The 25,645-nt window shown below is 43.2% G+C and overlaps 1 protein-coding gene across 1 annotated transcript in view; it reads right to left on the bottom strand.

The window, feature by feature from the left end:
- ZFAND1 (zinc finger AN1-type containing 1) overlaps window positions 1-25,645 on the bottom strand; it is a 188,571-nt gene continuing 162,926 nt past the window's right edge. The window contains exons 6-8 of the mRNA XM_078685606.1: window positions 17,976-18,097; window positions 7,674-7,829; window positions 1-412 (exon numbers count right to left, since the gene is read on the bottom strand). Of these exons, the coding sequence (XP_078541732.1) occupies window positions 245-412; window positions 7,674-7,829; window positions 17,976-18,097 (446 nt within the window). The 3' untranslated portion in view covers window positions 1-244. The remainder of the gene's footprint in view (window positions 413-7,673; window positions 7,830-17,975; window positions 18,098-25,645) is intronic.

Below are 25,645 nucleotides of genomic sequence, written 5' to 3'. Positions count from 1 at the left end.
AAAGTTACTGTATTTTTTATTCCAAATTGATGCAAGGACCAGAGATGTGCACTACTTACTGCATTGCTGTTGACAGGTGATGAAATACAGAGCAGTCAGTATCAACTGTTTAAAAAAAAACAAACACATTTTTCATAAATGAGTTTCAAAGTATTTTGTTTTGCACACATTTAAATAGGTATTTTTTTTTAATCCTGAGTAGCAGTTAAAATGTTTGAGCTTACAACCTGATTGGCACTAATAACTATAAATATGCATCAACATCTTCCAATAATTCACAGTCATTGTCAAGATATTCTAAAATAACGTTCCCGCCGTTATAAAGAGGATTCTCTGAGTGGGACAGCCAGCTTTCCAAAGTGTGGTCCAATGGCAAAGATTCCCCTGAAGATGGGTGGCATAGTCTTAATTTCTGAAAAGAAAGAACAAATAACATAGGTAACGCCAGAGCTATAGGAAAGCAATGCCAGACGCCACTACTAAACAAACAGAAAGTTCCATGAGTGAAAAGAACATATGTTTAAAATCACTAGTCAGCATTACAAGACCAACATTATTGTTATTAGAACAAGAAGTACAATTAATTTCACACCATATCTTATTTCATAAGGAAATGAAAAATACTTTATTAAGTTCTTTTGCCCATAGTAGTTCCATTTTAGATTTTAGGTCTTTCTGTTTCAGAATCCGACAATTATTACATGAGAAAAAGGCTTTGACTTTGGTGGAAAAACATATTTCTGACACGGCAAGAGCTTCAAGATATATGGAGGAATGATCAATAATATTTTGTCAAATAGATGCTATAAGCAACTCATATTTGTTTCTGAACGAATTAAGGACGGCATATGTTATTTGCAAATCCTTCAAGGACGTAAACTGACTGTCGACGGGTAATTGAGGTATATTTGGAAAGAAGTATGGCATAAAATTAGTGAAATTTGTTCTATTACTGTACATTTTTCTATTTTGCATATCTTTCTTGGTGGTTGCTCTAATGTTTTTCTACAAACATATCTATGGGCAGGTTTACCGATCTTCTCCTTCACCATTGCTATCAAATTACAAGCGATTACCTCGAATTGGAAGAACTTTAATAATATTGATTGAACTGGAGGAATTTAATTTATCCATTTCCTATCCAAAACTAGTATTAATGCTAATACTTTGACTGAAGTTTTAAAACCTCCTTAAATATATTCTAGATATTTAAGGGTTTTTATGACATATATAAAATAAGACACACAGTTTCTAGTTCATGCTATGTAGGATGTCTGTTCTTTTTCTTGTTAAAAACTTAAAACTGAAATTTGTTTTACCTAAAAATATTCTTTTTATATACCATATAGAGATAGATTTGTTATTTCTTTGCTTACAACTGCTGCTGTTTATTTTAAAATTACATCTTTTTATGTATACTACAGTAGACACAGATCTCTATTTGAAGTTAAAACAAGTTCCTTACCTGAGCATTGTGGCTCTCCACTATTGATTCTTTTATAGATTCACATGCTTAAATCTCTCCGTCGTCACTGTGGGAGTCCCAGGGTAACAGTGAAAATAGCATTGCTAAAGCATTAGTTTTAATCTCCATTGAAAAACAATAGTATTTAGTAACCTATTTACAGTGTTTTAAAACATCGAAATCTCAGCCAATCAGAGCAGAGACCCTGAAGTAGCCATCCCCTGCAGAGCCACGACACCTCAGATTTCGAGCGCAAGTGTAAGGAAAAACAACAGAGGTATGAAATGGTGAGCCTGAACGTAAAGGAGGAAGGGTCACATGTGGATCTATAAAAGATATCCATACCGGAGAACCCCAGTGTTCAGGTAAGTAACTTGTATTTCTTGAGTATTGTATCTTTTATAGATTACCATGCTTTAATCAGACTAGTTAGCAGTATCTGAAGACTAATGGCAGTGGGAAGGCAAAACATCCCTAAATGACAATGAAACAAATTACAACAAGCCAAGGATAGGACTTTAAATAGTGCACAAAAAGAAGATGCGTATAAATATCTTTTACTAAACCTAGAAACAGCAGATACAAAAAATTAAAGCATAAACAAGATTGAGCTTATTAGTTGCATACCTTATGCGAAGAGACACCACAGGGTAGCTTGACCGACTGCCACATCTGCCTTTCTCTAGCTATCGAGGCAATAATGCTTTATGAAGGTGTGGGCGTTTACCCACGTCGCTCCCCTGCAGATGTCAGGCAGAGAAATACCTGCAAACTGGGCTGAAGAGGCTGCAATTTATTGAGTTGAGTGAGCCTTCACCTTTGCAGGTACTGGATGTCCAGCCTGTTCGTGACAGAAGAGTATGGCTGAGGCAACCCAGCGAGCAATACTAGCCTATGTTAAGGCTTGACCTTTTCTAGGAGCAGAGAAAGATGAGCAACTGAGTTGATTTGCGGAAAGACTTAGTTCTTTACAAGTAGAATTTCAAACAACGCTTACTGTCTTCGCCGTTGAAGAAGGATTGGGAAAGAATGTAGGCAGAACAACTGGTTCAATGAGGTGATACGATGAAGGTACCTAGGGAATAAATGAAGCATTAGTGCGTAGGACTACTCTATCCTGTAGGAACTGAAGGTAAGGTTCTTTTATGGTGAAAGCCTGGATTTCGCGAATGCATCTTGCAGACGTGATGGCTAAGTGGAAAGCCACTTTCCAAGAAAGGAATTTGAGTCGCACTCGTGAATAAGCTTAAATGGAGGCCTCATGATTTGTGCTACAACAGTGTTCAGCTGCCAAAGCACTGGTGGAGGCTTTGCAGTTGAGTAAGCTCTGAAGAGACCCTTCATAAACTCCTTTGACAAGCATGTTGGATCACAAGGAGGGTGGGCCAGAACGCTGCCTGTATCTGGAAATGGATGCCAAGTGAACCTTTATGGGTGAATGAGAGAGGCCTGATTTGGAAAGATGCAGGAGATATGGTAATATCTGCTCAGGCATAGAAGGAAAAGGGATGATGCGACTGTGAAGTGCACCATGCACAGAATCTCTTCCATTTTGCCATGTAGCCCTTAAGGGTAGAAGAAGCTCGAGCTTTTTGAAGTATGGATTTACATTTGTCAGATATCTTCAAATTTTCGAATTCAGTGTGGCGAGGAGCCAAGCCAATAAATGAAAAGTGTGAATCTGCGGATAAACCACTTGGCTCCGATTCATAGAAAGGAGATCCTCCACCGGTGGAAACTGAATAGGAGAGCGATGCAGCTTGGTGTACCAGTGTTGTCTCGCCCATGGCAGTGCGATGAGAATGAGTCGGCTTGGTTCCTTTTTCATATTTTGCAGTCCTTGGGATGAGGGAATGGAGGAAATGCGTAAGCGAACATCCCTGCCCATGAGAAGTGAAAGGCGTTTCCCTGAGATCCTGGCTGAGAAACCCTGCTGGCGAATAGAGTGCATCTTTTGTTGAGAGGTGTAGCGAACAGATCTAAGGTTGGATAATTTCATCACTAGAAGACTCTTTGCAGTTGATTGTCATTGAGCTCCCACTAGTGACACTGCTTGGTGTCCCGGCCAAGTCGGCCCACTCGTTCCGTACTTACAGTACATGTTCCACCTTCAATGAGCTTCCATTGGTTATCAGCCCCTTCCATATCTGTTGTGTTTGAACTGATATTATTTGAGACCTTGTCCCATCCTGTTTGAGGAGATAAACATGCTGACAAGTACTGAAGAGCCCTGGATCCTTCGGGAGGAAGGCTTGAAGGGCAAGAAATACTGCCTTTAGTTCCAAAAGATTAATGTGGCACAATGCTTCTTGGCTGGAACACTTGCAGTGAACCTGAAGATCCTGGAGGTGGGCTCCCCATCCTTCCATGGAGGCATCTGAAGTCATCACCATTTGTGGTGTAGTTTGTAGGAAGGAGAGACCCTGAGAATTGTTGTTTGTGACCATCCAACAAGACATTGCCGAGGTCTTTCATGAGGTTATGGAAATTATTTAACCAAACAAATCCCGATATGAAGCCCACTGTGTATCGAGCTGCTCCTGCAGTGGTTTCATGCGGAGATGGCAATTGGGGATCAATAGGATGCAGGATCATCCCCTGAATGTATTTGTAAGTCCTTACAAAAACTGACTTTCTTGTAAGTCGTGTTATCCTTTGCAGAGGTTAAATCTGCTCTTTCGTGGGAAAAGCTTTTGATAGCTCTATGTCGAGAATTTCACCTAGGAAAATCAGCGACCTAGAGGAGATGAGAAATGATTTTTTTCTCATTGAGGCAGAGACCTAGCAACTGAAAGAGTTGCCGGCAGTCTTGCATGGATTTCTAGGCTGTCCAGAAAGATTGAGCTTTGATTAACCAATTTTCCAGGGAGGTAAATACCAAATGACCAGAACGTCGGAGAAAAGCTGCCACCGGGGCCATGCACTTGGTGAACACTCTGGGTGCTGACTTCAACCCAAAGGGTAACACTTTGAATTGATAATGGCACCTCGCCATCTGGAACCTGAGTAATCTGCAATGCTTAGGATGTGAAAATAAGCATTGAGAAGATCGAGGGAGGTGAGGTAATCTCCCTCCTCCATAAGGAGCTGGATCTCTTGGAGAGAGAGCATCCTGAATGGATGGTTTTTGATGAACTTGCTTAGTAGCCTGAGGTCCATTACCTGCTTCCATTTTCCTGTCTTCTTCTTGATGAGGAACAAGTGGGAGTAAAATTCCAGATTGTGCTGGTTATGTGGATCCTTCTCGATTGCGTGCTTGGAAAGAAGCAATAGTATTTCTTTTCTGAGAATTGGAAGATTACGATGAGATGTCTTCCATGGCGGGAAATTTGAAGGCTGCTGAATAAATTCCAGGATGTGACCATGCTGGAAAACATTCAACAGCCATTTGTCTTACAAGATGGACTTCCATTGTCTTAAGAATTTTGACGTAGTGGGACGGAATTAAAGTGGCAAAGTAGTGACAGGGGCCTGCTGCTTCTCATTGTCTCCTGTTGGAATCCTGAGACTTCGCAGCTGACGCCGTGATGGTTGACTACTGATGGTTGACTACTGCGCCCTGATGCCTTTGAATATGCTGACGTGGTATTCGAGCTGTAGGTTTGGCTGGAATAAGATAGGTGAAAGGTCTGCTGTGAATAAGGTTGGAACCGCTGCTAAAATTGCAGCCTAGAAAGGCACTGACCTCTGCCTTGAAATGGCTGAAATCTCCACTGCTGTAAACTGCGGAGCGATATAACCGTGTATTTGTCTGATTTGATGGATTGGAGCCCATCGCCAATGTGCTTCCCAAAAAGACATTCCTGATCAAATGGCACGTCTAACACCTTAGCCTGCACTTGCAGGCGAAAGGTAGTGGCTTTAAGCCATCCCGGTTGCGCAACACTGCCACTCTAGCCTTCTGTCTAAAGGTGATGGAGGAGATGTCCATGGCAATGTCAATCAGCTCAGAAGAGGCCGTTTCTCCTTCAGAAAGAATGTCTCTAGCCTCTTGTCTTCTGGGAGATACTTCACCAGAGACGAGATGTCGGACAACATCTGTTGGTCGTATCTCCTGAGGATGGCCATGGCATTGGAAGCTCTCGTGGAAGCGGCCGCCAATGCAAAAAATCTTTTGCCTATATTATCTAGGTGGCGCCCTTCCTTGTCCGGTGGAGATGTGCATGGAGAAAAGGGATTCTTGCTCCTTCGTTGTGCCACCTGCATGATGACAGAATCGGTCCGAGGATGCCCAATGAGACACGTCGGGGAGTTTTCAGGGGCCTTATATTTTTTGTTAGGCTTCAGCATGACAAATGGAATGGAAGCTGGTGTTTTCATCAATTTAAGGCCCTCTTAACACAAGAAATCCACTACAGAATAGCACGAATTGTGCGCTGTGTGCCAGGTTTAAAGTCATCCAGAAAGCACTCTGCGTGTTTGGCTGGTATAGGGAGGTCAAAGCACTTGGAGGCCTGCTCTAAGAGATCATGAAATCACCAATATCTGCAGGTGCCGAATCAGCTACTGGCAGAGTAGGAGATGTTGGCATCGGGGCAATATAGAGGTGCTACTTTTTCCTCTGGGCGTTTTGGAGTACTTTGAGAAGCAGGGCTGATAAAAGGGACCTCCTGCGGAGGACGCAGAGCAGAGTGTGCATCAGGAAAGCATCTGTGATTGGCATTAATCATGAAGTGCAGATCTGTAACCAAGGAGACAGGGACACTGACAGACAGTTCCTGGAGGTGTTGGTGCTCCTCCTATTGCTTTTCATAAGGATAATGTTCCTGTAAGGAGTCTGGCATTGGGCTGAGGGAGGACCCCTATTGGTGAAGGTGTAAACACCCTGAAGGTAGCTGAATGATTTGTTGTCCGTTTAAGACTCCTTATTAGATCCCTGGCATTTCACCTTCAAATGGGAAGGACTGTAGGCGGGCCAAATAAGCCTTCATCTTCAGATTCTTGGAAATCCAAGAGGTGTGTTGGGGCAATGGCGAGATTTTTTAAAAATCCTAGAAGGCTGGCTTCTTTTTTCCCCTCCATCGACGACGACATTGACGAGGACAAAGCTAAGGACAATGTGGATCAGCCTTATATGCGGACGTCGATGGTGACGTGACCGACGATGAAAGTCTCGCCGACGGGGACGGTTTCGTCATCGTTGAAGATGGGGTAGCAGCCGTCTCCTTGCTTAACGATGCTGTTGCCGTTGACTTTGACAGTCAACGTGGTGAACGTCGCAGACGAGGCCGTCGGAGTTGTGAAAACCGCTGTTGTCGCTGAAAATGGCAGAATCCTTGATGATGGAGCTGTTGATGGTCAGTTCAATAGTGAAGAAGGCTCTTTGAAAGGAGTATGAGGAACAGACGGAGGTGTTGAGCCAGACCTCTGACGAGAAGTGGAAGGGCCAGACTGGTCTTGTTTTGGCTTTTTTCTTCTCAGAAACCTCTTTATCATGAGACTTCCATCTTTTAGAGTCCTTGTGAGCAAAAGAGGATTCTACTTCTTTTGTCATCCTGGATGAGGAATGGGCCTTCTCCTCAGAGTCGAAGCCTAAGTCAGAGGTTGACTTTTTTCTCTGGATCCATAGCAGTAGTCTGCCCTCTCTGTCCTTGACGGTTTTGGCAGAAACCTTATGGCAGTACTTACAGTCCTTGGGTTTGTGGTGAGGATAAAGGCATATAGAAACTCCTTATGAGGGTCCTCAGAGAAAAGTCTGCTGTGTCCACAGGCCTTGCAGGGCCTAAACCGACCTTTTTTAGACTCTAGCATTCTGTGTGCAATACAGAACAACACATACTCCAACAGTACTTCAGGTGTTGATAGGTGAAGAAATGATAGCTGGAAGCAGTAGGTCAAAAAGGAAATAAGAAACACGTTGATTGAGCAGAGCTCAGGGAGACTCCCTAACACGACATGCTGTTAAAAAATCGGAATCGGAGGTATGGTGGTGTGACAGGGGATGGACACTTCAGGGTCTCTGTTTTGCTGAAGTTTGGATGCCTAAAAACAATGTAAATAGGTTAATAAATACTATTGTTTTTCAATGGAGATTGAAGCTAATGCTTTAGCAATGCTATTTTCACTCATATCATGGGACTCCCACCATTACAACGGGGAAGATTCAAACGTGTGAATCTATAAAAGATACAATACTGGAAAACATTTAGTTACTAATTGTGAGAATTGTTTCTAAATAAAGCATTTTTAAAATGAAAAAGGGGCATACCTTAGAACATGTCCTGTTGTTATCATTTTTAAGGTTAGACGAGGCTGCAGCAAAGTCCACCAACTTGCCGAGACTCCACTTGCTGCTGAAGAACATAGGTTTACTTTTCTCTTTCAGGACCTGAGGTAAGAAGACTTGGAAGTAAACCCGCTCAGACTGCAAAGAAAAATTAATAGCTTTGTCACATTTGCACCAAATGAATATATTTAAAGACGCTTTTAAGTAACAACGTATGTGTAAATAACATTTATAGCTCATGCTTTGTAATGCTTGTTTTTGTTTTCCCACATCCGAAGATTTGACAATCAAAGTTGGGCTTATACGGTGACTTAACCTGTGATATACGCACACCAACAACAATACTTTATGATAAAGCAATTGAACAAAATTGGTATAAAAGGCAGTTGTATGTGGTTTCATAGAAAAACAATTTCATGGAATACCATTACTGAGAAACCCCTTTAATCTAAACTGGTTTTTGAATGCTTATTTTTTTTAAGTGTAAACGCAATGGTTGCAGGTCATACTTTCAGAAAAATGTTTGTTGGAGATGTTTATTTCGGTGCTTTACTTCAGGAGATATTATTTCATATTTATATGTTTGACATTGTCAAATACTTACTTTGAATACTTTTAATTTGCTGACCTATCTCCACTGGTAAACATCATCCATTGCTGACCCTTCACTCCCTCTAAACACCATCAATTCCTGCCTCCTAAAACCCATCACCACACCTAAACTACACTCATCCCTGAAGACCTTAAAGCCCTTTCTACCCGTAAATTCTACCATCCATGAACCATAAAATCTATCACTACCTGAACTCCATCCATTCCAGAACCACAAACACCCCTTTCTATGCCTAAACCCCACCCATCATATACCCTTTAAAACACCTCAGCATACCCGAACTCCACCCATCCCTGAACCCTAAAAAACCCTTACCGCCCCTAAACACCAGCTGTCCATGACCCATAGGCACTCCTCATTAACCTACACTACTCACCCCTGAAGCCTAAAAACCTTTTCTACATCTAAACTCCACCCATCCCTGAATTCTTATAACTCCTCCCCACCCTAAACTTCACCCCATCCTGAAACTTAAAAACTCTTCAGCATCCCAGCCGCCACCCATAATTGAACATTAAAAAACCCTCACGGCCCAAAACTGCGCCCATCAATGAACTCTAAAACCCCTCAACGCCCTTACACTCCGCCCATCCCTGAAACCTAAAAACACCTCACACACCTATACACCACTTACCTGTTAACCCATACAACCTCTCACCACCCCTGCACTCCACCCACATCTCAACCCTAAAAAACAATTTATATGCCCGAATGTCTAATATTCCTGGCCCCTAAAAATGAATCATCACCATAAACATTACCGAATCCCTGAACCCAAAAATCCCACAGTAGTCCTATTATTTTTCCTTTAAAATGTTTCCTTTAATACTAGTATTAGGCCAGGTCAGCTGTGTTTAGAGTGGTAGCACAGACACTTTGCTACTGGTTAGCAAGTATATTGTACACAGGATTCTAAAGCCAAGCAAAAGTACAGGGTCCAGCAGAAGGCAAAAGATTTGGGGTGACCATGCAGAACCAGTGTATTTCCCATATACAGAATATAAACAACTATGTTTTTTCACTGTTTCACTTGTTAATGCATGTTTCATTGAATCTTCCAAAAGCCTAAATAGCCCAGGTGAGTGAGAAATGCCTGTTGTAACAGACAACGGCAAAGTATTAGTAATGAGTAAACAGGGTAAAGCAGGAGAGCATTTAAGGTTATGAACAAGCATTCTATTTACATCTCAAGCGTGACAGTAATTGCACTAAGGTTTGCTGTTGTTTAAACTAGGTGCATGTTGGCACTCTTTGTACAAATATTAGTACAAAACATTTGCTCTGAAAAGAATTGGTGTAGGAGTTATTTCTTTATTGGTGTAACACATTTTATATGCGATTGGAATTTAGACAAGTCATTGTTATCTTTAAATGTGGCCAACCGGACTCGAAAGGCTGCCACTTGGTCCCCATTTCACGTTTAACACTTTCAGCAATTTCTGAATTTAGAGTCTGCGACTTTAGTTTTATTTTTCCGTAAATATGAGCCCTGAATATCCTGTTGTTTAAAATCAAGAGACTGGCTGAACACATCGCAAGTTACTTGGATGCAGTTGGCAGCTAATGACAGCTTAGCATAGTGCATTAGAACTGGTACAATAGATTTTATAGAATAGATTAGTCGATGGTAGTGGTAGTAGATCTTTCATTGTTCAATTAATTAAAATCATGACAAACATGTCTCTGAAATGTATAAATTATATGCAAAATATGAAACAGCAGGTCGATCTATTAACATTTTAGTAATAATTGTTAAGAGGTTTGCTGTCTGAAAGATCTCTGTGGCATCCTCTGTACCAGCTGACACTTCTGCCATGGGCTTGAAACTGCCTCCATAGTAGTGGGATCTGTTCCTCACTGCACAGGCAGGCACCAAGTAGGCACCAGTGATCATCCCTGCTCCTAGTTGTTAAGCAACCTAGGATGCTTGAGTCATTATCTGGCATATTGAAGCCATCAGCAGCTTTTGAAGGCTTGGTGACAAGCCTTCACAAAATCTTAATTCTGTTGTTCGCTCTGCAAAGCTGTTTTGTATATAAAACTAATGTAAATAATTTCCTTGCGCTCGCACACTCAGTGATACAGAGGGTCGAACACCTCTGATTTTGGGTTCCACTCCAGTCATTTCAAATGGAGCTATCCTTATACGTCTTGTGTCTGTGTACGGTTTACCTGCAACGTTGACATGCCTGTGGACTATACAGTCCGCTGCATGTCAAAGTTGCTGGTCATGAGATTGACACTGAAGCTCTCTGTAGTCTAATGAACTTGAATCAAGACATTGATTTTTCTTTTCAGGGTGGCTCACGTCCAAGGTTTAGCATAGGATGAGTTGAGAGAACCTAGTAGCAAGACACTGGAATAAAACAAAAAACAAAAATTACTGCTGCAGTCTTTTACGTTTATTTAACATTTGAATTGAAGCACCATACATTTAGGGGTTATCATTAAGTGCACTGGTATTAGTTAAATAAGTTGAAATGGATTTAAAGCAAGGAAATTGAGATACGGTGCGATACCTGGGGGGGAGGGGCATGAGCACTGTCTAACAAGAGCAACGCCACTAGAAGGCCAATGGCAAACGTTAGCCGAAATGTAACTCTCAAATGTAACAGCACAATTTTTCTTCATGGAGATAGCATAGAAATAGCGTGTTAAAGTGTAGCAAATCCTGTGGTTTGATTGGCTGTTTTCAAACACGTAAATGTTTGCCTGTTGTATGTGATTCCAACCTAAGTCTACTAAAACTGTTTTATTAGACAATTGTAGGTTCTTTGTTAATAATGTAGTAGATTTCATAAGCTTTCAGATTAAATCGGGCCACCTCTTCAGATGGTGGCAACTAAGAAACTGAATCGGGTGTCACAGAGTTGTCATGGGTGTCCACACTTGCAGTTAAGATCACTATAAACTCCTAGCATTGGCTCAAAAAGCTACTCCCACCTTATGATGCAGTTACTAGGGAGTCCAACAGGTCATTTCTCTAAAGGAAAAATGGATTTGCAATTACAGCTTTGATTAGAACTGTTTTTCCCACTAGCTGTTTTAGCTTGTCATAAAGACATTGCAATATGCACTAGCTGTCCCGCAGCTATCAAAAAGATCACCACCAAGGGAAGAACTAATGGTGCCACAGGTCGTCTGAACAGCTTGCGTTAAGGAATTTTTAAAGCAAATCCACAATTCTGGATGGACGTCATGAGCAGTGTTTTTGACAGTGTTTTGTTAACCAGTGTGGTCCCTACATCATGGCAGGGTGCATATATCGATCCCTTCCATATAAATGGAAGCAGGGAAGGTCCAGTGAGCTATCATTTGATAGCCCTGCTCGATGCGTACACATATTTTTTTGCCTTATTAGTCCTTCAAGATCTCCAAGACTGGGTCTCTCAAGCAAATATAATTCCATGGTTCCCGACTGGGTTCTGTAAAAACACCGGGACCACAGATCACTCTTAGCACTGACTCTCCTCATACACTCAACGTCGGCCAACATGCAACCTGCTCAACATGCTTTATTTGCCTGCTTTATAGACTATAAAAAAGCTTTTTATAGCACTGATAGGTCAAGGCTGTGGAAGAAACTAAGCAGCTGGGGCCTCCCAACAAAAATACTCAACACGATCATCCCTTTTTGTACGAACAACTGGGTGCAAGTTAAACTTAGCTAGGAAGGCACCCTGTCCAACAAAGTTCCCAGTAATAAAGGTTTTGTTTTAGCCCCCATTCTTTCAACATATTTACTGCAGACAGAGCATCCACTCCAGAAATTCAAAATCGTGCACCCCGAAACCTAATAACATACCGTTATCTGTCATGCAGTATGCTAATTACGTAGTTATATTAGACTTTTTGGCCAATGGACTGCAATCCTCTCAACCATTTGGCTGTTTAGTTCAGAAACAACTGGTTAGAAATAAATCTAGGAAAAACGAAATAGTCACTTTTACATGGCTACAAAAGCATCACTCCTGGTCGTGGAAATTTGGAGACCACATCATCGATATATCTGCATATATATAAAAAATACCTTGGCATTGAGATTAGGCCTCGGGTAACTCTAGCCTTCATAAAGAAGCCATGCAAAAATAAGCCGTACGGATAGCTGCCGGTCAATGTAAAGTTACCACAAACCTCACAGGCCCCTGGCTGCCTTTATTGCAAATTATAAAGGCTATGTTTTTTGCTTTTGCTTGTAATGAAATGAAAAACAATTTTTAACGCGCAACTAAGCCCAGATGGGCGTCAAGGCGCCTAACCAAATAATACCAGATAACAGAGACTAATCCTAATTACGGATATGCCCTGACGAAACACCAGGTCTTGAGCGCCTTTTTAAAGGAAGACAGAGAGGGTTGCATCTTAATCTCAAGAGGTAACAAGTTCCATAGTTTGGGAGCAGCGATGGAAAAAGCTCTGTTTCCCCAACGAACCCTTTTGGCATGTGGGACAACCAACAAATTCATCTCTGAAGATCTCTGAAGATCTTAAAGATCTACCAGGCTGGTAGCGGGTCAGCAAGGCACCAAGGGGATCAGAAGAACCCTCTGCCAAAGCTCGATAGACAAGACAAAGGATCTTAAACGAGATCCTGAGATGAATGGGCAGCCAATGAAGGCTCTTTCTGGCCATCGTAGCAGATGAAGCTTTGGGAAGTGCTAAGACAAAACGAGCAGCCGCATTTTGAACCACCTGTAATCGCTGAATGAGCCCCTTGTTGGAGTCTACATAAAGCGCATTACAGTAGTCCAACCGTGAACCTATCAATGCTACTGCCACCTGTTTACGTGCTGAGGGAGAGAGATAGTGAAGAATCCTCCTGAGAATCTTTAATACTCCCCAGCAGGTGGCCACCGTACGGTTGATCTGCAGAGTCATGGATAAAGAGGTGTCAAAGATAACCCCCAGATTTCTTGCCGACTGGGAGGGAGATGGACAGGTTCCCAGTGAGGCCGGCCACCACTCATCCGACCAAATATCCTGGTCCTTGCCAAAGACCAGGATCTCAGTTTTATCGCCATTCAACTTCAGGGAATTCTGAAGCATCCAGTCAGAGACTGACTGCATACAGATCCTGAAGTTGGTGGCAGATGATGAAACTGAGTGGGCCAGTGACACCATAATCTGGGTGTCATCGGCGTATGACACCAATTCCATCCCCTGAGATTTTACTAGCCTTGCAAGGGGGGCGACATAAATGTTAAATAGGGTCGGACTAAGAGCCGACCCTTGTGGCACCCCACATTGCAAGGACATAGCAGGGGAAAGGAACTCACCAAGCTTGACTCTTTGCTCCCTGTGCTGTAAAAAGGAGTGCAGGAGGTTCAGAGCCATGCCGGAGATCCCTGCCTCCCTCAACCGAGATGTAAGCGTTGATGGAGACAGGGTGTAAAACGCCGCTGTGAGGTCCAGTAGCACCAATACAGTAGTTTGGCCAGCATCCACCTTCCTACGGATGTTATTTGCCACCATAGTCAAAGCCGTCTCAGTACTATGCGCCTTTCGGAACCCATGCTGGGAGCTGTCAAGATACCCAGATGAGTCCAGGAAGGCGGTAAGATGGCCGTTGAGGTGTGTCTCGAGAATCTTAGCAGGAGCGGGTAACAGTGAGATGGGTCTGAAATTTTTCAACTGTTCCGGGTCTAGCGTGGGCTTCTTGAGTAGAGGCTTTACTATCGCCTTCTTCCATATTAAGGGGAAGGTACCTTGGGTTATAGCACCATTCATAACTTCCAGGAGTGGCGGGAGCAATATCGCTCTGCATTCCTTCAATATCCTCAAAGGGCAAGGGTCTAGAGGTGATGAGGATTTGACCCTATCGAGTAGAAGCTCAAGTTCTTCTCGAGTAAGTGGTGGAAAGACCGTTAGCCTATCCGAGTGGTCTCTAGTCCAGGCTTCTAATTTGTTCAGGGTTTGGAGTGAGGAGTCGGCTAGGGACTTTCTCTGAGTTTCCAGCGCAAGATAGATGTCCTCAATTTTCTTGTGGAAGAACTCTGATATGTTATTGTAGAGCTCCTGCGAGCCCACAACTGGATCCGGGACCTGTAGGGAGCAGAGGGAGTCTACAATCTTGAAAAGCTCCCTGGAGGAAGTAAGGGAGGTAGTAAGATTCGAGAAGTACTGCTGCTTTTCCCTGATAACACTAGATTTGTAATCGGCAAGCAGTCCCTTATGTAATTCCCTTTCAATAGGATCCCATGCTTTCCTCCATTTTCTTTCCTGTCTTCTACAGCCTTGTCGAAGAAGTCTAAGTGAATCCGTGTACCACGGAGCAGTGGGCTTACGGCGAGCCGAGTATCTAAAAGACGGGGGAGCCAGCTCATCAACCGCTATTGTAATAGAGTCAGAGAGCAATACCGCTGCATCCTCCACATCTCCCAGGGAAGAGAAGGTGAACTTCTTTATGTATGGTTCAAGAATGTCATTGGTGATGTTCTTAAAGCTCCTTTTTGGACCTCTGGTAGTGGAGAACAAATCGGATGTTCCTTCCAAAGGAAGGGCCATCAGGAGAGGGATCGCCGAATGGTCCGACCAGACCAGAGGCACCGGGGTATCAACAGACAGTCTGTCGTCGTTAGTAAAGACTCCATCAAGAGTGTGACCCGCCAGATGAGTAGGGCTGTTGACCAGCTGTATGCATTCACAGGCTGCTAATGCATCCACTAACCTGATGGTATCTGGGTCCCTTGTGTTGTCCAAATGAAAGTTGAAGTCCCCAAGGATGGACAGATGGGAATTGCCAAAGTAGGGTTCCAGGATTCTGAGAAGGTCATCAGTGAACGTAGCTCTGGAGCCAGGGGGTCTATACATAAGGATTCCTGAAAAGGAGACCGAGGGAGCAAACAGGATAGAGAAATGCAGGGCCTCAAAAGGATCCGATACTACAGACAAGGCTTTGATCATGCAGGGCGAAGTGGCCTTGCAGACAACAGCAAGTCCACCCCCTCTGCGTATAGGTCGGTCTTGTTGCAGTAATTTATAACCCTCTGGGATGGCCATCACTAGGTCATGTCCAGAAGACTCCGAAGCCCATGTTTCTGTGACAAACATCCAATCGGGTTGCCTGTCTACCACAAAGTCATGGAATGCAATATTGTTTTTAATAAGGGATCTAGCATTGATTAAAAAGCCCTTTTTTATCAGAGTGTTCCTAGCCACTTTAGAAGATGTGGGCGGTAATATTACAGATTTGCACGTGTGACAGCGGGAGGAATGCAGAATGCCTTGTGGGGAAAATCTATGGGTACATGATGAACATGGGGGCTTTAGGGCTAATAGCTCAGACAAGGAGTACAGATGCATTCCCGAAGATCGTGTAGATGGACGTCCAGTGTCCAGCCCGTCCGTAGCGCGGACGGGCGCAGACGGGCTGGACTCTGGCTCGACTCCGGCGCGAACACGGCGCGCCCGCTCAGCGCGTCCGCTACGCGGAGTCATGGCCTTCTATTTTTATAGATCCTAGCCCTACCCAAAATGGCCGCCGCCGAATTCCGGCCGTGTCCCCGGCAAGCCCGCCCTGAATTGGCCGGTTGCTCTGGGGGGAGGCAGAGGAATTGTCCAAATAGCGCGGAGGTCTTAGGATTTGCTAAGTATTTTAAAAGCACTCAACTGGTAATTGCCTCCACCCTCACTCGGTGGAGACTCGCGCTGCGATAAATCCGCGCGCTGAGACAGGAAGGGGGTCGGACACACAGGGAGTTGTTAACACAAAAGAATTAGAGCAATTTTAAAATCAACTGCCCGGATCAAGCCTCAGGCATCCATTAAAAAAGGTATCTCGCGAGCCCAGTCCTTTCCCTATTTTTATAGATCCTAGCCCTACCCAAAATGGCCGCCGCCGAATTCCGGCCGTGTCCCCGGCAAGCCCGCCCTGAATTGGCCGGTTGCTCTGGGGGGAGGCAGAGGAATTGTCCAAATAGCGCGGAGGTCTTAGGATTTGCTAAGTATTTTAAAAGCACTCAACTGGTAATTGCCTCCACCCTCACTCGGTGGAGACTCGCGCTGCGATAAATCCGCGCGCTGAGACAGGAAGGGGGTCGGACACACAGGGAGTTGTTAACACAAAAGAATTAGAGCAATTTTAAAATCAACTGCCCGGCTCAAGCCTCAGGCATCCATTAAAAAAGGTATCTTTATATGGCTTGGAAGTCTTCCCTGACAAATTTGGGCAGTCGCTAAATCGGCAGCCATCAAAGTTATTTCATCAAATATTTCAGCTGTCTAATTCCTCTAGAGAACCTCAGACTCCAATTTGGCCTCACAGACCAAATACTGGGACAGAGGGCCAACCTACTGAAATTGTGGTTCAAAGTTAAAGAAGCAGATGGTGGTACTCTCAAATTCCATTTTGTATGGTATCCATTTAGGTGAAGAGCTATTCAAACTTTTTTCATCACTCTGGCAATTTCGACAACTCTGATCGACCTACAAATGACCCCGCTTTGCGCTGTGAACATCTCATACGTCTCATTCAAAAGCCTTTTACAAAAGACCATTAATAATCCAGTCAGTAAAAAACAACATCCTTTCACTGAAATCAAATTCTCTCAACAGTTTTATAGTAGAGACCTATGATGAGGTAAATCCGCAACCTTATCTGTGACTCTCTTTGTCAAAGTCCTATAAATAAAGGGTTTTAAGGCTGAGAAAGGGCCTCTTAGATGTGAGCGAATTACCTAAGGATGGAAATTCACATAGGCAGGAGATCCCGGTTGCTTCTGCCCTTACCAGAAAGAATCACTGACCCACGTATTATGCTCCTGCCCCGGATTTGAATGAGAAAGGTAATTTTTGCTTAAGCCATTATTTCGGGAACTGAACACTCGCTTATGTTTCGGATGCAATTGAGCATTGTTTTCAGGACAGGGATTGCCGGCGGACAATGCGTTTTGTGAAGTTTATGGGCACGGTGGCCGCAAGATGTGCCTTATTAGCAAACTGTGTGAACCCTGAAATGCAGCACACCCGGGACGTCTAATACAATGTACTTGGCCCTGCCATTTTAGAACTTTACTCTTTAAGTTTTAAACATTTGATATATACTTGGGTTACATGAATTGTCTGGACCGGAAGCATGAACTCAACGTGTTTTAAAGATTTTAATGGTTTTAGTTAACTGTCAAATAAAGATGTTTATTATTATTTTATTATCACTAACTGTCCTTGTGTGTTCAATTGTTTTTGCTTTGGGTCATGTTGACGTTGTTCGCAAAGTTAAGATATATGCTTTCTTTAAGATGCAATAAAAATATGGTCTCTTAGCCAAAAGTATCGAGTCAGAAGTAATTTGCTGTGAATGCCTTTTTAGCTAACCAATTAACCCCTTCGATGCGGATGACAAAGCCAGCTCGTCATGTGCATGCGGTTAAAACAATCTAGTTCACCATCATAACACTCTTCTTTGAGGTTTGTTCAGCAACATAGTCAAGTTCCCAGCGTTCATACTGCTGTTGCCCAAGATATTTGTGTTCATTATGACATTTCCTTTCCAAGTCAGCTGAGAGTAATGCAAATAAAGTTACCCAACAGTTACCAACCTCCCCTCCCCAAAAAGACAGGACTATTATTAACGTTGTCAATGCTTGGTTAAGGTACACACTTGTTGAACAGTCAGTTTGGAAAGATATTCAATTCTAAGTACATTTATGAAAAATACAAGGATATCTGCCAACCTGTGGCACAGAGGTATTCCCAGTAGCATGCATTTTGAGCTTCATCAGTGCGACCTTTGCTGCTGTTTCATTGGTTTTGGCTCCTTTACGGCCTTTCTTTGCCACAGCTCCCTTTTTCGAATCTAGGAAAAAAAAAATCAGATCATCAACTTACTTTTCTCTGATCATGCAATCGACCTGAAAACAAACTAACACTATGCACTGCATGCAAGTTTATAGAGAGGTCGAGACCAATAAACAAAGGTTATGCATGTGACACAAATGTATTTCCCCATATAAAAGGGTATAATAATCCTCTCCATAGGAAAGGCCTCTGTACTGTTTTGTACATTCATATTAGTGTTCTACATGCAGAAACCAAATGTCTGAAAAATGGGTAGCATCGCAAGCCGTTGTTTAGTCTGTGGAGGCTATCCTCACTGAAGAACCTCTGTTCCAGACAAGTAAACTTAGTTCTCCAGTGAAGAATTGCCCCAAAGTTCTGAGCATAGAAAAGACAACCAAGCAGTCAAACATCCACTGCTTTGAGGCGTTTATCAAGACCTATTTATCAGTGGATCCGCTCAAGCGTCAAAAAATTGAAGCAATGGGGGTTGCAGTGTGAATGGACCAACTGGTATCCTTGCAGATTTCTATTGGAGGTATACTCCATCGAGGAGTTGCTGGGACTTTAAAATTCCTGGAGGAGGTAAAGTGGTCATTTAATACATAACCTTAAACACAGGAGTAGTCACATGGAGATTTCATGCCAGGACATAACATCCCTTTGACCACTTGGACCACAAGAAACTATGGGTCAGATGTATCAAAGGGTTTTACCATTCTGTGTCTATGGGAAAATGTGTTCATACATATGGCGCTAAGACCTTAATTTGTAGGTGGGGACGACTGAAAATCCTTGGATTTCTTGACGAAGTGCTACACCCAGAGGAGAATCTACTGCTGGAATTTCGTCCACACAAGGGCAGCAAGAGTGTGGAAATATGGTTGATAATATATTCTTAAGTAAACCAGAGTTCTATTGAAAGCAGCTCAATCCTTGACTGAAGTGGGAACATAACAAAAGGAGGCACAACTGTGGTGACCATGTATAAATCTATAAATCTTCAAAGGAGTTACGATATATGAATTCCCTCAGTGAATTTTCAGAGTAGTTGCACCAGTTATGGAGGCAACATAGAACCAAACTTGCTGCATGCTTCCCTTGGTTAAGATCTTATGAATGTGATGCTAAGCTTCGGCTATTTGCAAGTCTCTAATTTGTCTAATATTATCACTGGAAGAAAAAAGTAACACATTCTTATGCCCAGTCAAACTACATATAACATGAGAAGTATGGGTACTACCACAAACTAATGAATTTAGATTAGTAAATTACTCAATATCAAAGGTTACTATGTTTTTCATCACAATAGAATTTAAAATTTGGGCCACCTTGATCAGTGTAATATTATCTCATTTTAAAATATTTTTTTAATAAAAATACTCTTTCTCCCTTTGCAATGACTAGTCTTTGTGGGTATGACAAACTAAATATAGTTTCATTGGAGTAATAATCACTAAGATGTTTAATAAACGAGAACGATTCATGGGCTGTACATGCTCAACATCTGGGAATATGTTTTCAAGTATCAGAGTGGTGAAATGAGCTACCCTCAGAATGGTCAGCTTCGACAATAGGATGGTGATTAGAGCAAGAGGAGGCTGCAATACATACATTGCTACCTGCATCACATGACGATAAATTCACACTTAATGCACACACTTAAGAGCAAAATAAAAAAAATAAAAAAAAAAGTAAATAAATAAATAAAATAAAAAAGTGGGTAAGTTCTGCAGTTGTAGCTACTGTGGTGGTGGACAGTGTTTGGAGGACTTCATGATCAACAGTCATTGATGGGAATCTCACTTTATGATTGGCCTGTTTATTTTTATTCAGCTTTATGGCACTCAACGTCACCAAATTATGTTGTATTTTTAATAATAACCTCAGGCATTTCCCTTTTTTCCTTATTCTTCTTAACTGAAATGGCAGAAGAGGAAGGTTTTTGAGAATACATAGTATAACATCAAGGGACATGGTGCAAACATCACCTTTAACCACTAAATCCTGTACTGGATAATTTATGGAGTTCTCTGACGAGTTTCTGAAGAGCTCTGAGCATGGTGAAGGTGCGCAGGACCCTTCACTTGAAGAGAATAACTGTTTGATCAATGAGTTTATCTCAGATTGATCTTCATTTTGTCTGGATTTTGACCTGAGTGCCACTTTGGAGTAATTCAAAGCAGTAAGTATAGATGTTAACATTTCAAGACCATGATCTTCAATAGTAAATGGCTTTGCTAGCAATTTACCCATCGAGGTTAGAATGTTTTGTTTCATGATCATCATGTAATGTAATGTAAGGTGCACTTATATAGGGCGACTGTCACCCCAAGGGTATCCTGGCGCTTAGATTACCGGGCAGCGAGTGTCAAACTGAGAAGGGCACGATCTACTCTCTAGGGAACAGTCTGGTTTTCAATTCCTTCCTAAAGCATGACAAGGTGTTAAGTTGTCTAAGCTCCAGAGGAAGTGCATTCCAAAGTGTAGCTGCTGTGTAGCTGAAAGATCTGCCTCCCATTCGAACTTTCTTGACATAGGGAACACAGAACAGATTCGCGGAGGAGGAACGCAAAGATCTAACCGGAGAGTACCATACAAATTTCCTTTGTAGTACAGAGTGCCTTAAATTGTACTCTTTGTACAACAGGCAGCCAATGTAGGTCCCTAAGGGCCAGAGAGGCCGAGGCTCCGCGTGGCCTGTTTAGTGCCAGCTTAGCCGCCAGAGTCTGTACTCTTTGTAGTTTCTTGGTCAAAGAGACTGGGGCACCTAAAAGAAGTGCATTACAATAGTCTATTCTGCTTAAAACGATGCTCCGAACCACTTGAGGTCAAGTAGCAGTGGGCAAAAACTGAAGTATCTTTCGCAAAGCTCGAAGCAGAGATAGACAGGTGCTCACCATTTTATTCACCTGGGAGTCCAATTGCAAATTGCTGTCCATCAGTACTCATAAATTGCGCAATGTGTTAGTGGGCACTAGGGAATTATTAGCCGTGCTAAGCCAGAAGTCTGGTGGGAGAGGGCGTTGAATTCTACCTGCTGTGCAGCATAAGACTTCAGTTTTTTCCTCAATAAATTGTAGAGAGTTCTCTTTCAGCCAGACTGCCGTTTGATGCAAACAGATGTGGAACTTTTCCAGAGACACTGCATTGTTGCCCTCAACAAGCGCCCACCCTCGTCGCCAAAATGTCGTGGATATTAAATGATGGATAGTCATGTAGTTTCTTGATGTTCCTTTATTCATGTAAGATGGTAACAAGATATAATGAAGAAAACCCCACCAGGAACAGGATGGTCACTGCTCAGCCCACTCTCTTCAACTGTCATTCCACATACACACCAGGCACACTAACATTCTACTCACTCTGTCATCCAGCATTCAACATTCTACACAGACATCACATTCATACTGGCTGAGCAGCTACAAGGAGATAATCCTATGTACAACATAAACATTAATGCCAAATGATTTTATTAGAATAATAAGGGGACGAAGATAAAGATTAAACAGGATTGGGCTGATAGCCGAGCCCTGAGGAACCCCCTGTTTAACATCTCTGTGCTGGGATAAAAATGGCGACAGAGTCACTGCCTGCTGCCTATTAGAGAGATAGGAGTGTAACCAGTCGCGCGCCCTCCCCACAACACCCAGTTCTCCAATCGCCTAATCAGGGTCCGATGGTTAACCGCATCGAACGCGGCCGACATGTCGAGCAGCACTAAAAAGGCTGTCTGACCACTGTTGGCCCGCATTCTCAGGTCAACCAAGACTGCCACCAGGGCAGTCTCGGTCCCATGAGCAGGGCAGAAACCAAATTGAACTTCGTCCAGCAACTCATTATCCTCAACATATTTTGAGAGAGATTTGGTCACTACCCTCTCCAGAATCTTAATTGGATAGGGTAACAGGGAAATGGGTCTGTGGTTTGAAGGACACTGGGGATCCAGTGTGGCCTTTTTTAGCAATTGAGAGACAACTACCTTTTTCCAGCAGTCCAGAACTACTGCTGTGGTTAAAGATTGATCACATGTGTGATATAAGAGCGGAAAGAGCTCACCTCCAAACAATTTCCAAAACTTTTTTTAATTTTAATTTTATTATTTTTATTGCAAAAAAAGACAGACAAACTAAAATATACATAATATTTCTCCAGGAAGTCTGCATGGCATATATGATAAATTATCAACCATAGTCAAGTAAGTCCCACATCAAATTTCTCCATATGCCTAGAATAGAATAAACCCCATCAAAGCAAAGCAACAAATGAAAACTATAAAAGAAATTAAATTAGAACCAAAAGAATCACATGCTTGGCATGATACAATCCTAGGTCACACAGTCGTGTCTGGGCAGTGCAACAATGTTCGCTCACCATATAACCCACCTCGCGATCTCTCTTCTAGACTCAGCATCAACCACTTTTATTTAGCAAAAATATGCGCAGTGGTTCCCAAATGTCTCTCGGCCTCGAAGTTGTGGGCAGTTCCTCCGCATGTCTCCAGGTTGTCCCTACAGTATACCAAATCTTTTATCCACAGGTCGATTTTTGGCCGACATCTGTCCCCCCATACAATCGCCACTCTCCGTGCCGCTAGTAACAAAGCCAGGAACACAAACTTACCACTCACTCCCTTGATGTGTGGTACGCAGCAGAGCAAACATATAAGTGGGGTGCACATAAGTTCCACAGCTACCATATCTTTCCCGCTTCCCAGAACTCAAACACCCTCTGACAACCCCAAGCGAAATGCAGAAAATCCGCATTCTCTTGTCCACAACGCACACAACGGTCAGATACACGCAGTGCATACCTGTGCAATCGTGCAGGAGTGTAATAGACTTGGTGTATATATTTAAAATGTATGATTCGCAAATTTCCATTTATGCTAAGAGTCCCTGTCAATCCACAGATGTATTTCCAGTAAGCCTCCGAAATCGGATCAGGAAAACACTCATTCCATCTTTCCCAGCTCCCGTCTGTATCGCCCACACTTTCATATTTAATCATCTTGTAAAGCTTGGATATCAGCTGTTTATAAGTAGGGGTAGTGAGTGCAAACTGCAGAGACAACAGCATGGGGGGTTCTTGTGGGTAAGTGGTGTAGTGCATTCTGGCCGCCTGACGTAGGCGATGGATTGCAAATCTGAATAGTATTGATTGGTTACTGACGTACTGTAAGTCGGCCTGTATAATAAACGAACCATCTGGATAGATATCAAGCATCCGCCGGAGACCTGTCTCGTGGAGTAAACGCATTGATGGTGCTTCGTGCGTTACGGACATGGCAGCAAGATGCTCCAGAAACATATATGGCGCATACAACGGCAATTTCCGTGCCAGAGGCCCTATCTTCTGCCAGGCAGTAATAGTGGTATCAACTGAATTTTTTTCTGTTCTCGGAGTGCCGCGAGTCCGATGAGTAATCACGCTGTGCAACGGAACCGGGGTAGTGTCCCTTTCCTCCACCGCGACATGAGGAGTATACGCATGTGGTCTGTACCAATAGAACACATATTGGGCCTGTGCGCTCAGATAATATGCATAAAAGTCCGGTGCCCCGAACCCTCTCTTCTCATACCCTCTAGTAAGGACCGACCATTTCACACGAGCACTCTTGCCCCACCCACACCAATCGGAGCAACTGTCTGCGAAGATTCCTGAAGAATCCCATTGTTAGCACCACTGGGATGTTAAGAAAAAGATATAGGAACCGCGGTAGTACCACCATCTTGATAAGCGTAATACGATCTGCCAATGATAACGGCAGCGAAATCCATACATCCACCTGGCTCTCTAATTTCGTATATGCTCTCCCAAAATTCTCCTTAACTACTGTATTCGCATCTCGGTGGATCCAGACTCCAAGGTACTTCACCGGGTCCGTCGACTACACCAGTGGAAACTCCAAATCTGGTTGCGCAGTAGACATCGTCAGTGGGATAATAAGAGATTTATCCCAATTTATGCAAAGGCCAGACAGGCGATTAAATTGAACGTACTCCCAAAGCAGTTGTGCCAGATACCTGGAGGGTTCACGCACAAAAATAACCATGTCATCCGCATAAAGCGAAATGGCGACTGGCTGGTAATTAAAATTAAGCGCGGTCTCCCTGTGCCGCTGACAAATTAAACAAGCTAAGGGTTTCAATACAATTGCGAACAGTAACGGTGAAAGGGGACACCCCTGGCGCGTACCCCTCTCTATGTGAAATGGTTCGGAGGTCAGTCCCCCAACACGTACTCTTGCGGTCGGTTCTGTGTGAAGCACAGCTATCCACTGTAAGAACAAAGGCGGGAAACTCAGGCGACGCAACACATAATACATATACTTCCATTCCACCGAGTCAAACGCCTTGGCAGCGTCTAACAATACTGCCGCCCTGACAAGGTCAGTTCAAGAACATGGAACATGGAGAAAACAGTTCGGAGAATGTACAAGGTGGATCTCTCGGGCATAAAATCCGATTGATCGGGCAGTACCAGACACTGCATCAGAGGCTGCAGTCTGATCGCCAGAATCTTAGCCAGTATTTTGGCGTCAATATTGATCAATGACAGCGGACGGTAAGAATCACATTTGTCCGGGGGCTTGTCTTTTTTAAGCAATGTAATTATCAATGTCTGTCTCAGGGACGGCGGTAATTTCCCTGAGTCATGCGTTTCCGCATACATCTCCAAAAGATGCGGCACAAGAAGATCTGCATATTTCTTATAAAACTCTACCGTGAGGCCATCAGGCCCAGGTGCCTTACCGTTAGATAACGCCGAAATCGCTGTCTTAACATCCTGCTCGTCTATAGGCACACACAAGTACTCCCTAGGCGCGTCTGAAAGCCAGGCACACGCCACGTCCTCCAGATATGCCTCAAGTTCTGCCTCCGAAGCAGCCCCCGCGATGCATATAGATCGGTGTAAAAGCCACAAAACTGCTCCGTAATGGCGACTGGGTGATGATGTACCCCTCCATGTTCGTCCACTATTCTATCTATGTGTGTCTGATCAAGGCGCTCCTTGATTTTTAACACCAGTGTACGTCCTGGTCATCCCCCCTCCCCATATCGCCGGGCCGTGTGTCTGCGCGACAGATATTTTAACTCTGTGTCAGCTAGCTCATCATAGTCCTTAATCAATTCCTGTATACAAGCTAGTTTGCCTGCCTCTGGTGCCTCAGCGTACCAGCGTTCCAGTTCCCGCAGCGACAGTTTCCAAAAACATGTGTGGAAGTGGGTCCATAGGAGAACCCGAGAAAACATCAACAGCAATTGCGTAGAAATCCTCTTGTGAAGACATCTGAAAATGGTCCACAACTGTCATATGTTCCTTGTCAGTTATACCATAATTTAATAAGGTATCATCACCTATATGTTGGTGCCCATCCCCATCCACCGGTGATCATTGAGCCCTGATAAAATTGTACTATTTTTTTCCTCGAAAAAAGTTGACAAATTATCACATAGTTCTTGTGAAGCCGGGATATTAGACTTGGCACAGTCAGGGTTGGACAGGCCTCTTACTAGGCTAACTAGAGTTTGTGATTTGTTAGCAGAAAGAAGAATAGTTTCCT

The sequence above is a fragment of the Lissotriton helveticus genome, chromosome 4_1, assembly GCF_964261635.1.
Source record: "Lissotriton helveticus chromosome 4_1, aLisHel1.1, whole genome shotgun sequence".
Taxonomy (NCBI): Eukaryota; Metazoa; Chordata; class Amphibia; order Caudata; family Salamandridae; genus Lissotriton; species Lissotriton helveticus.
The sequence above is the reverse complement of the archived record's forward strand: the minus strand, read 5'-3'. Positions and strand labels throughout refer to the sequence as shown.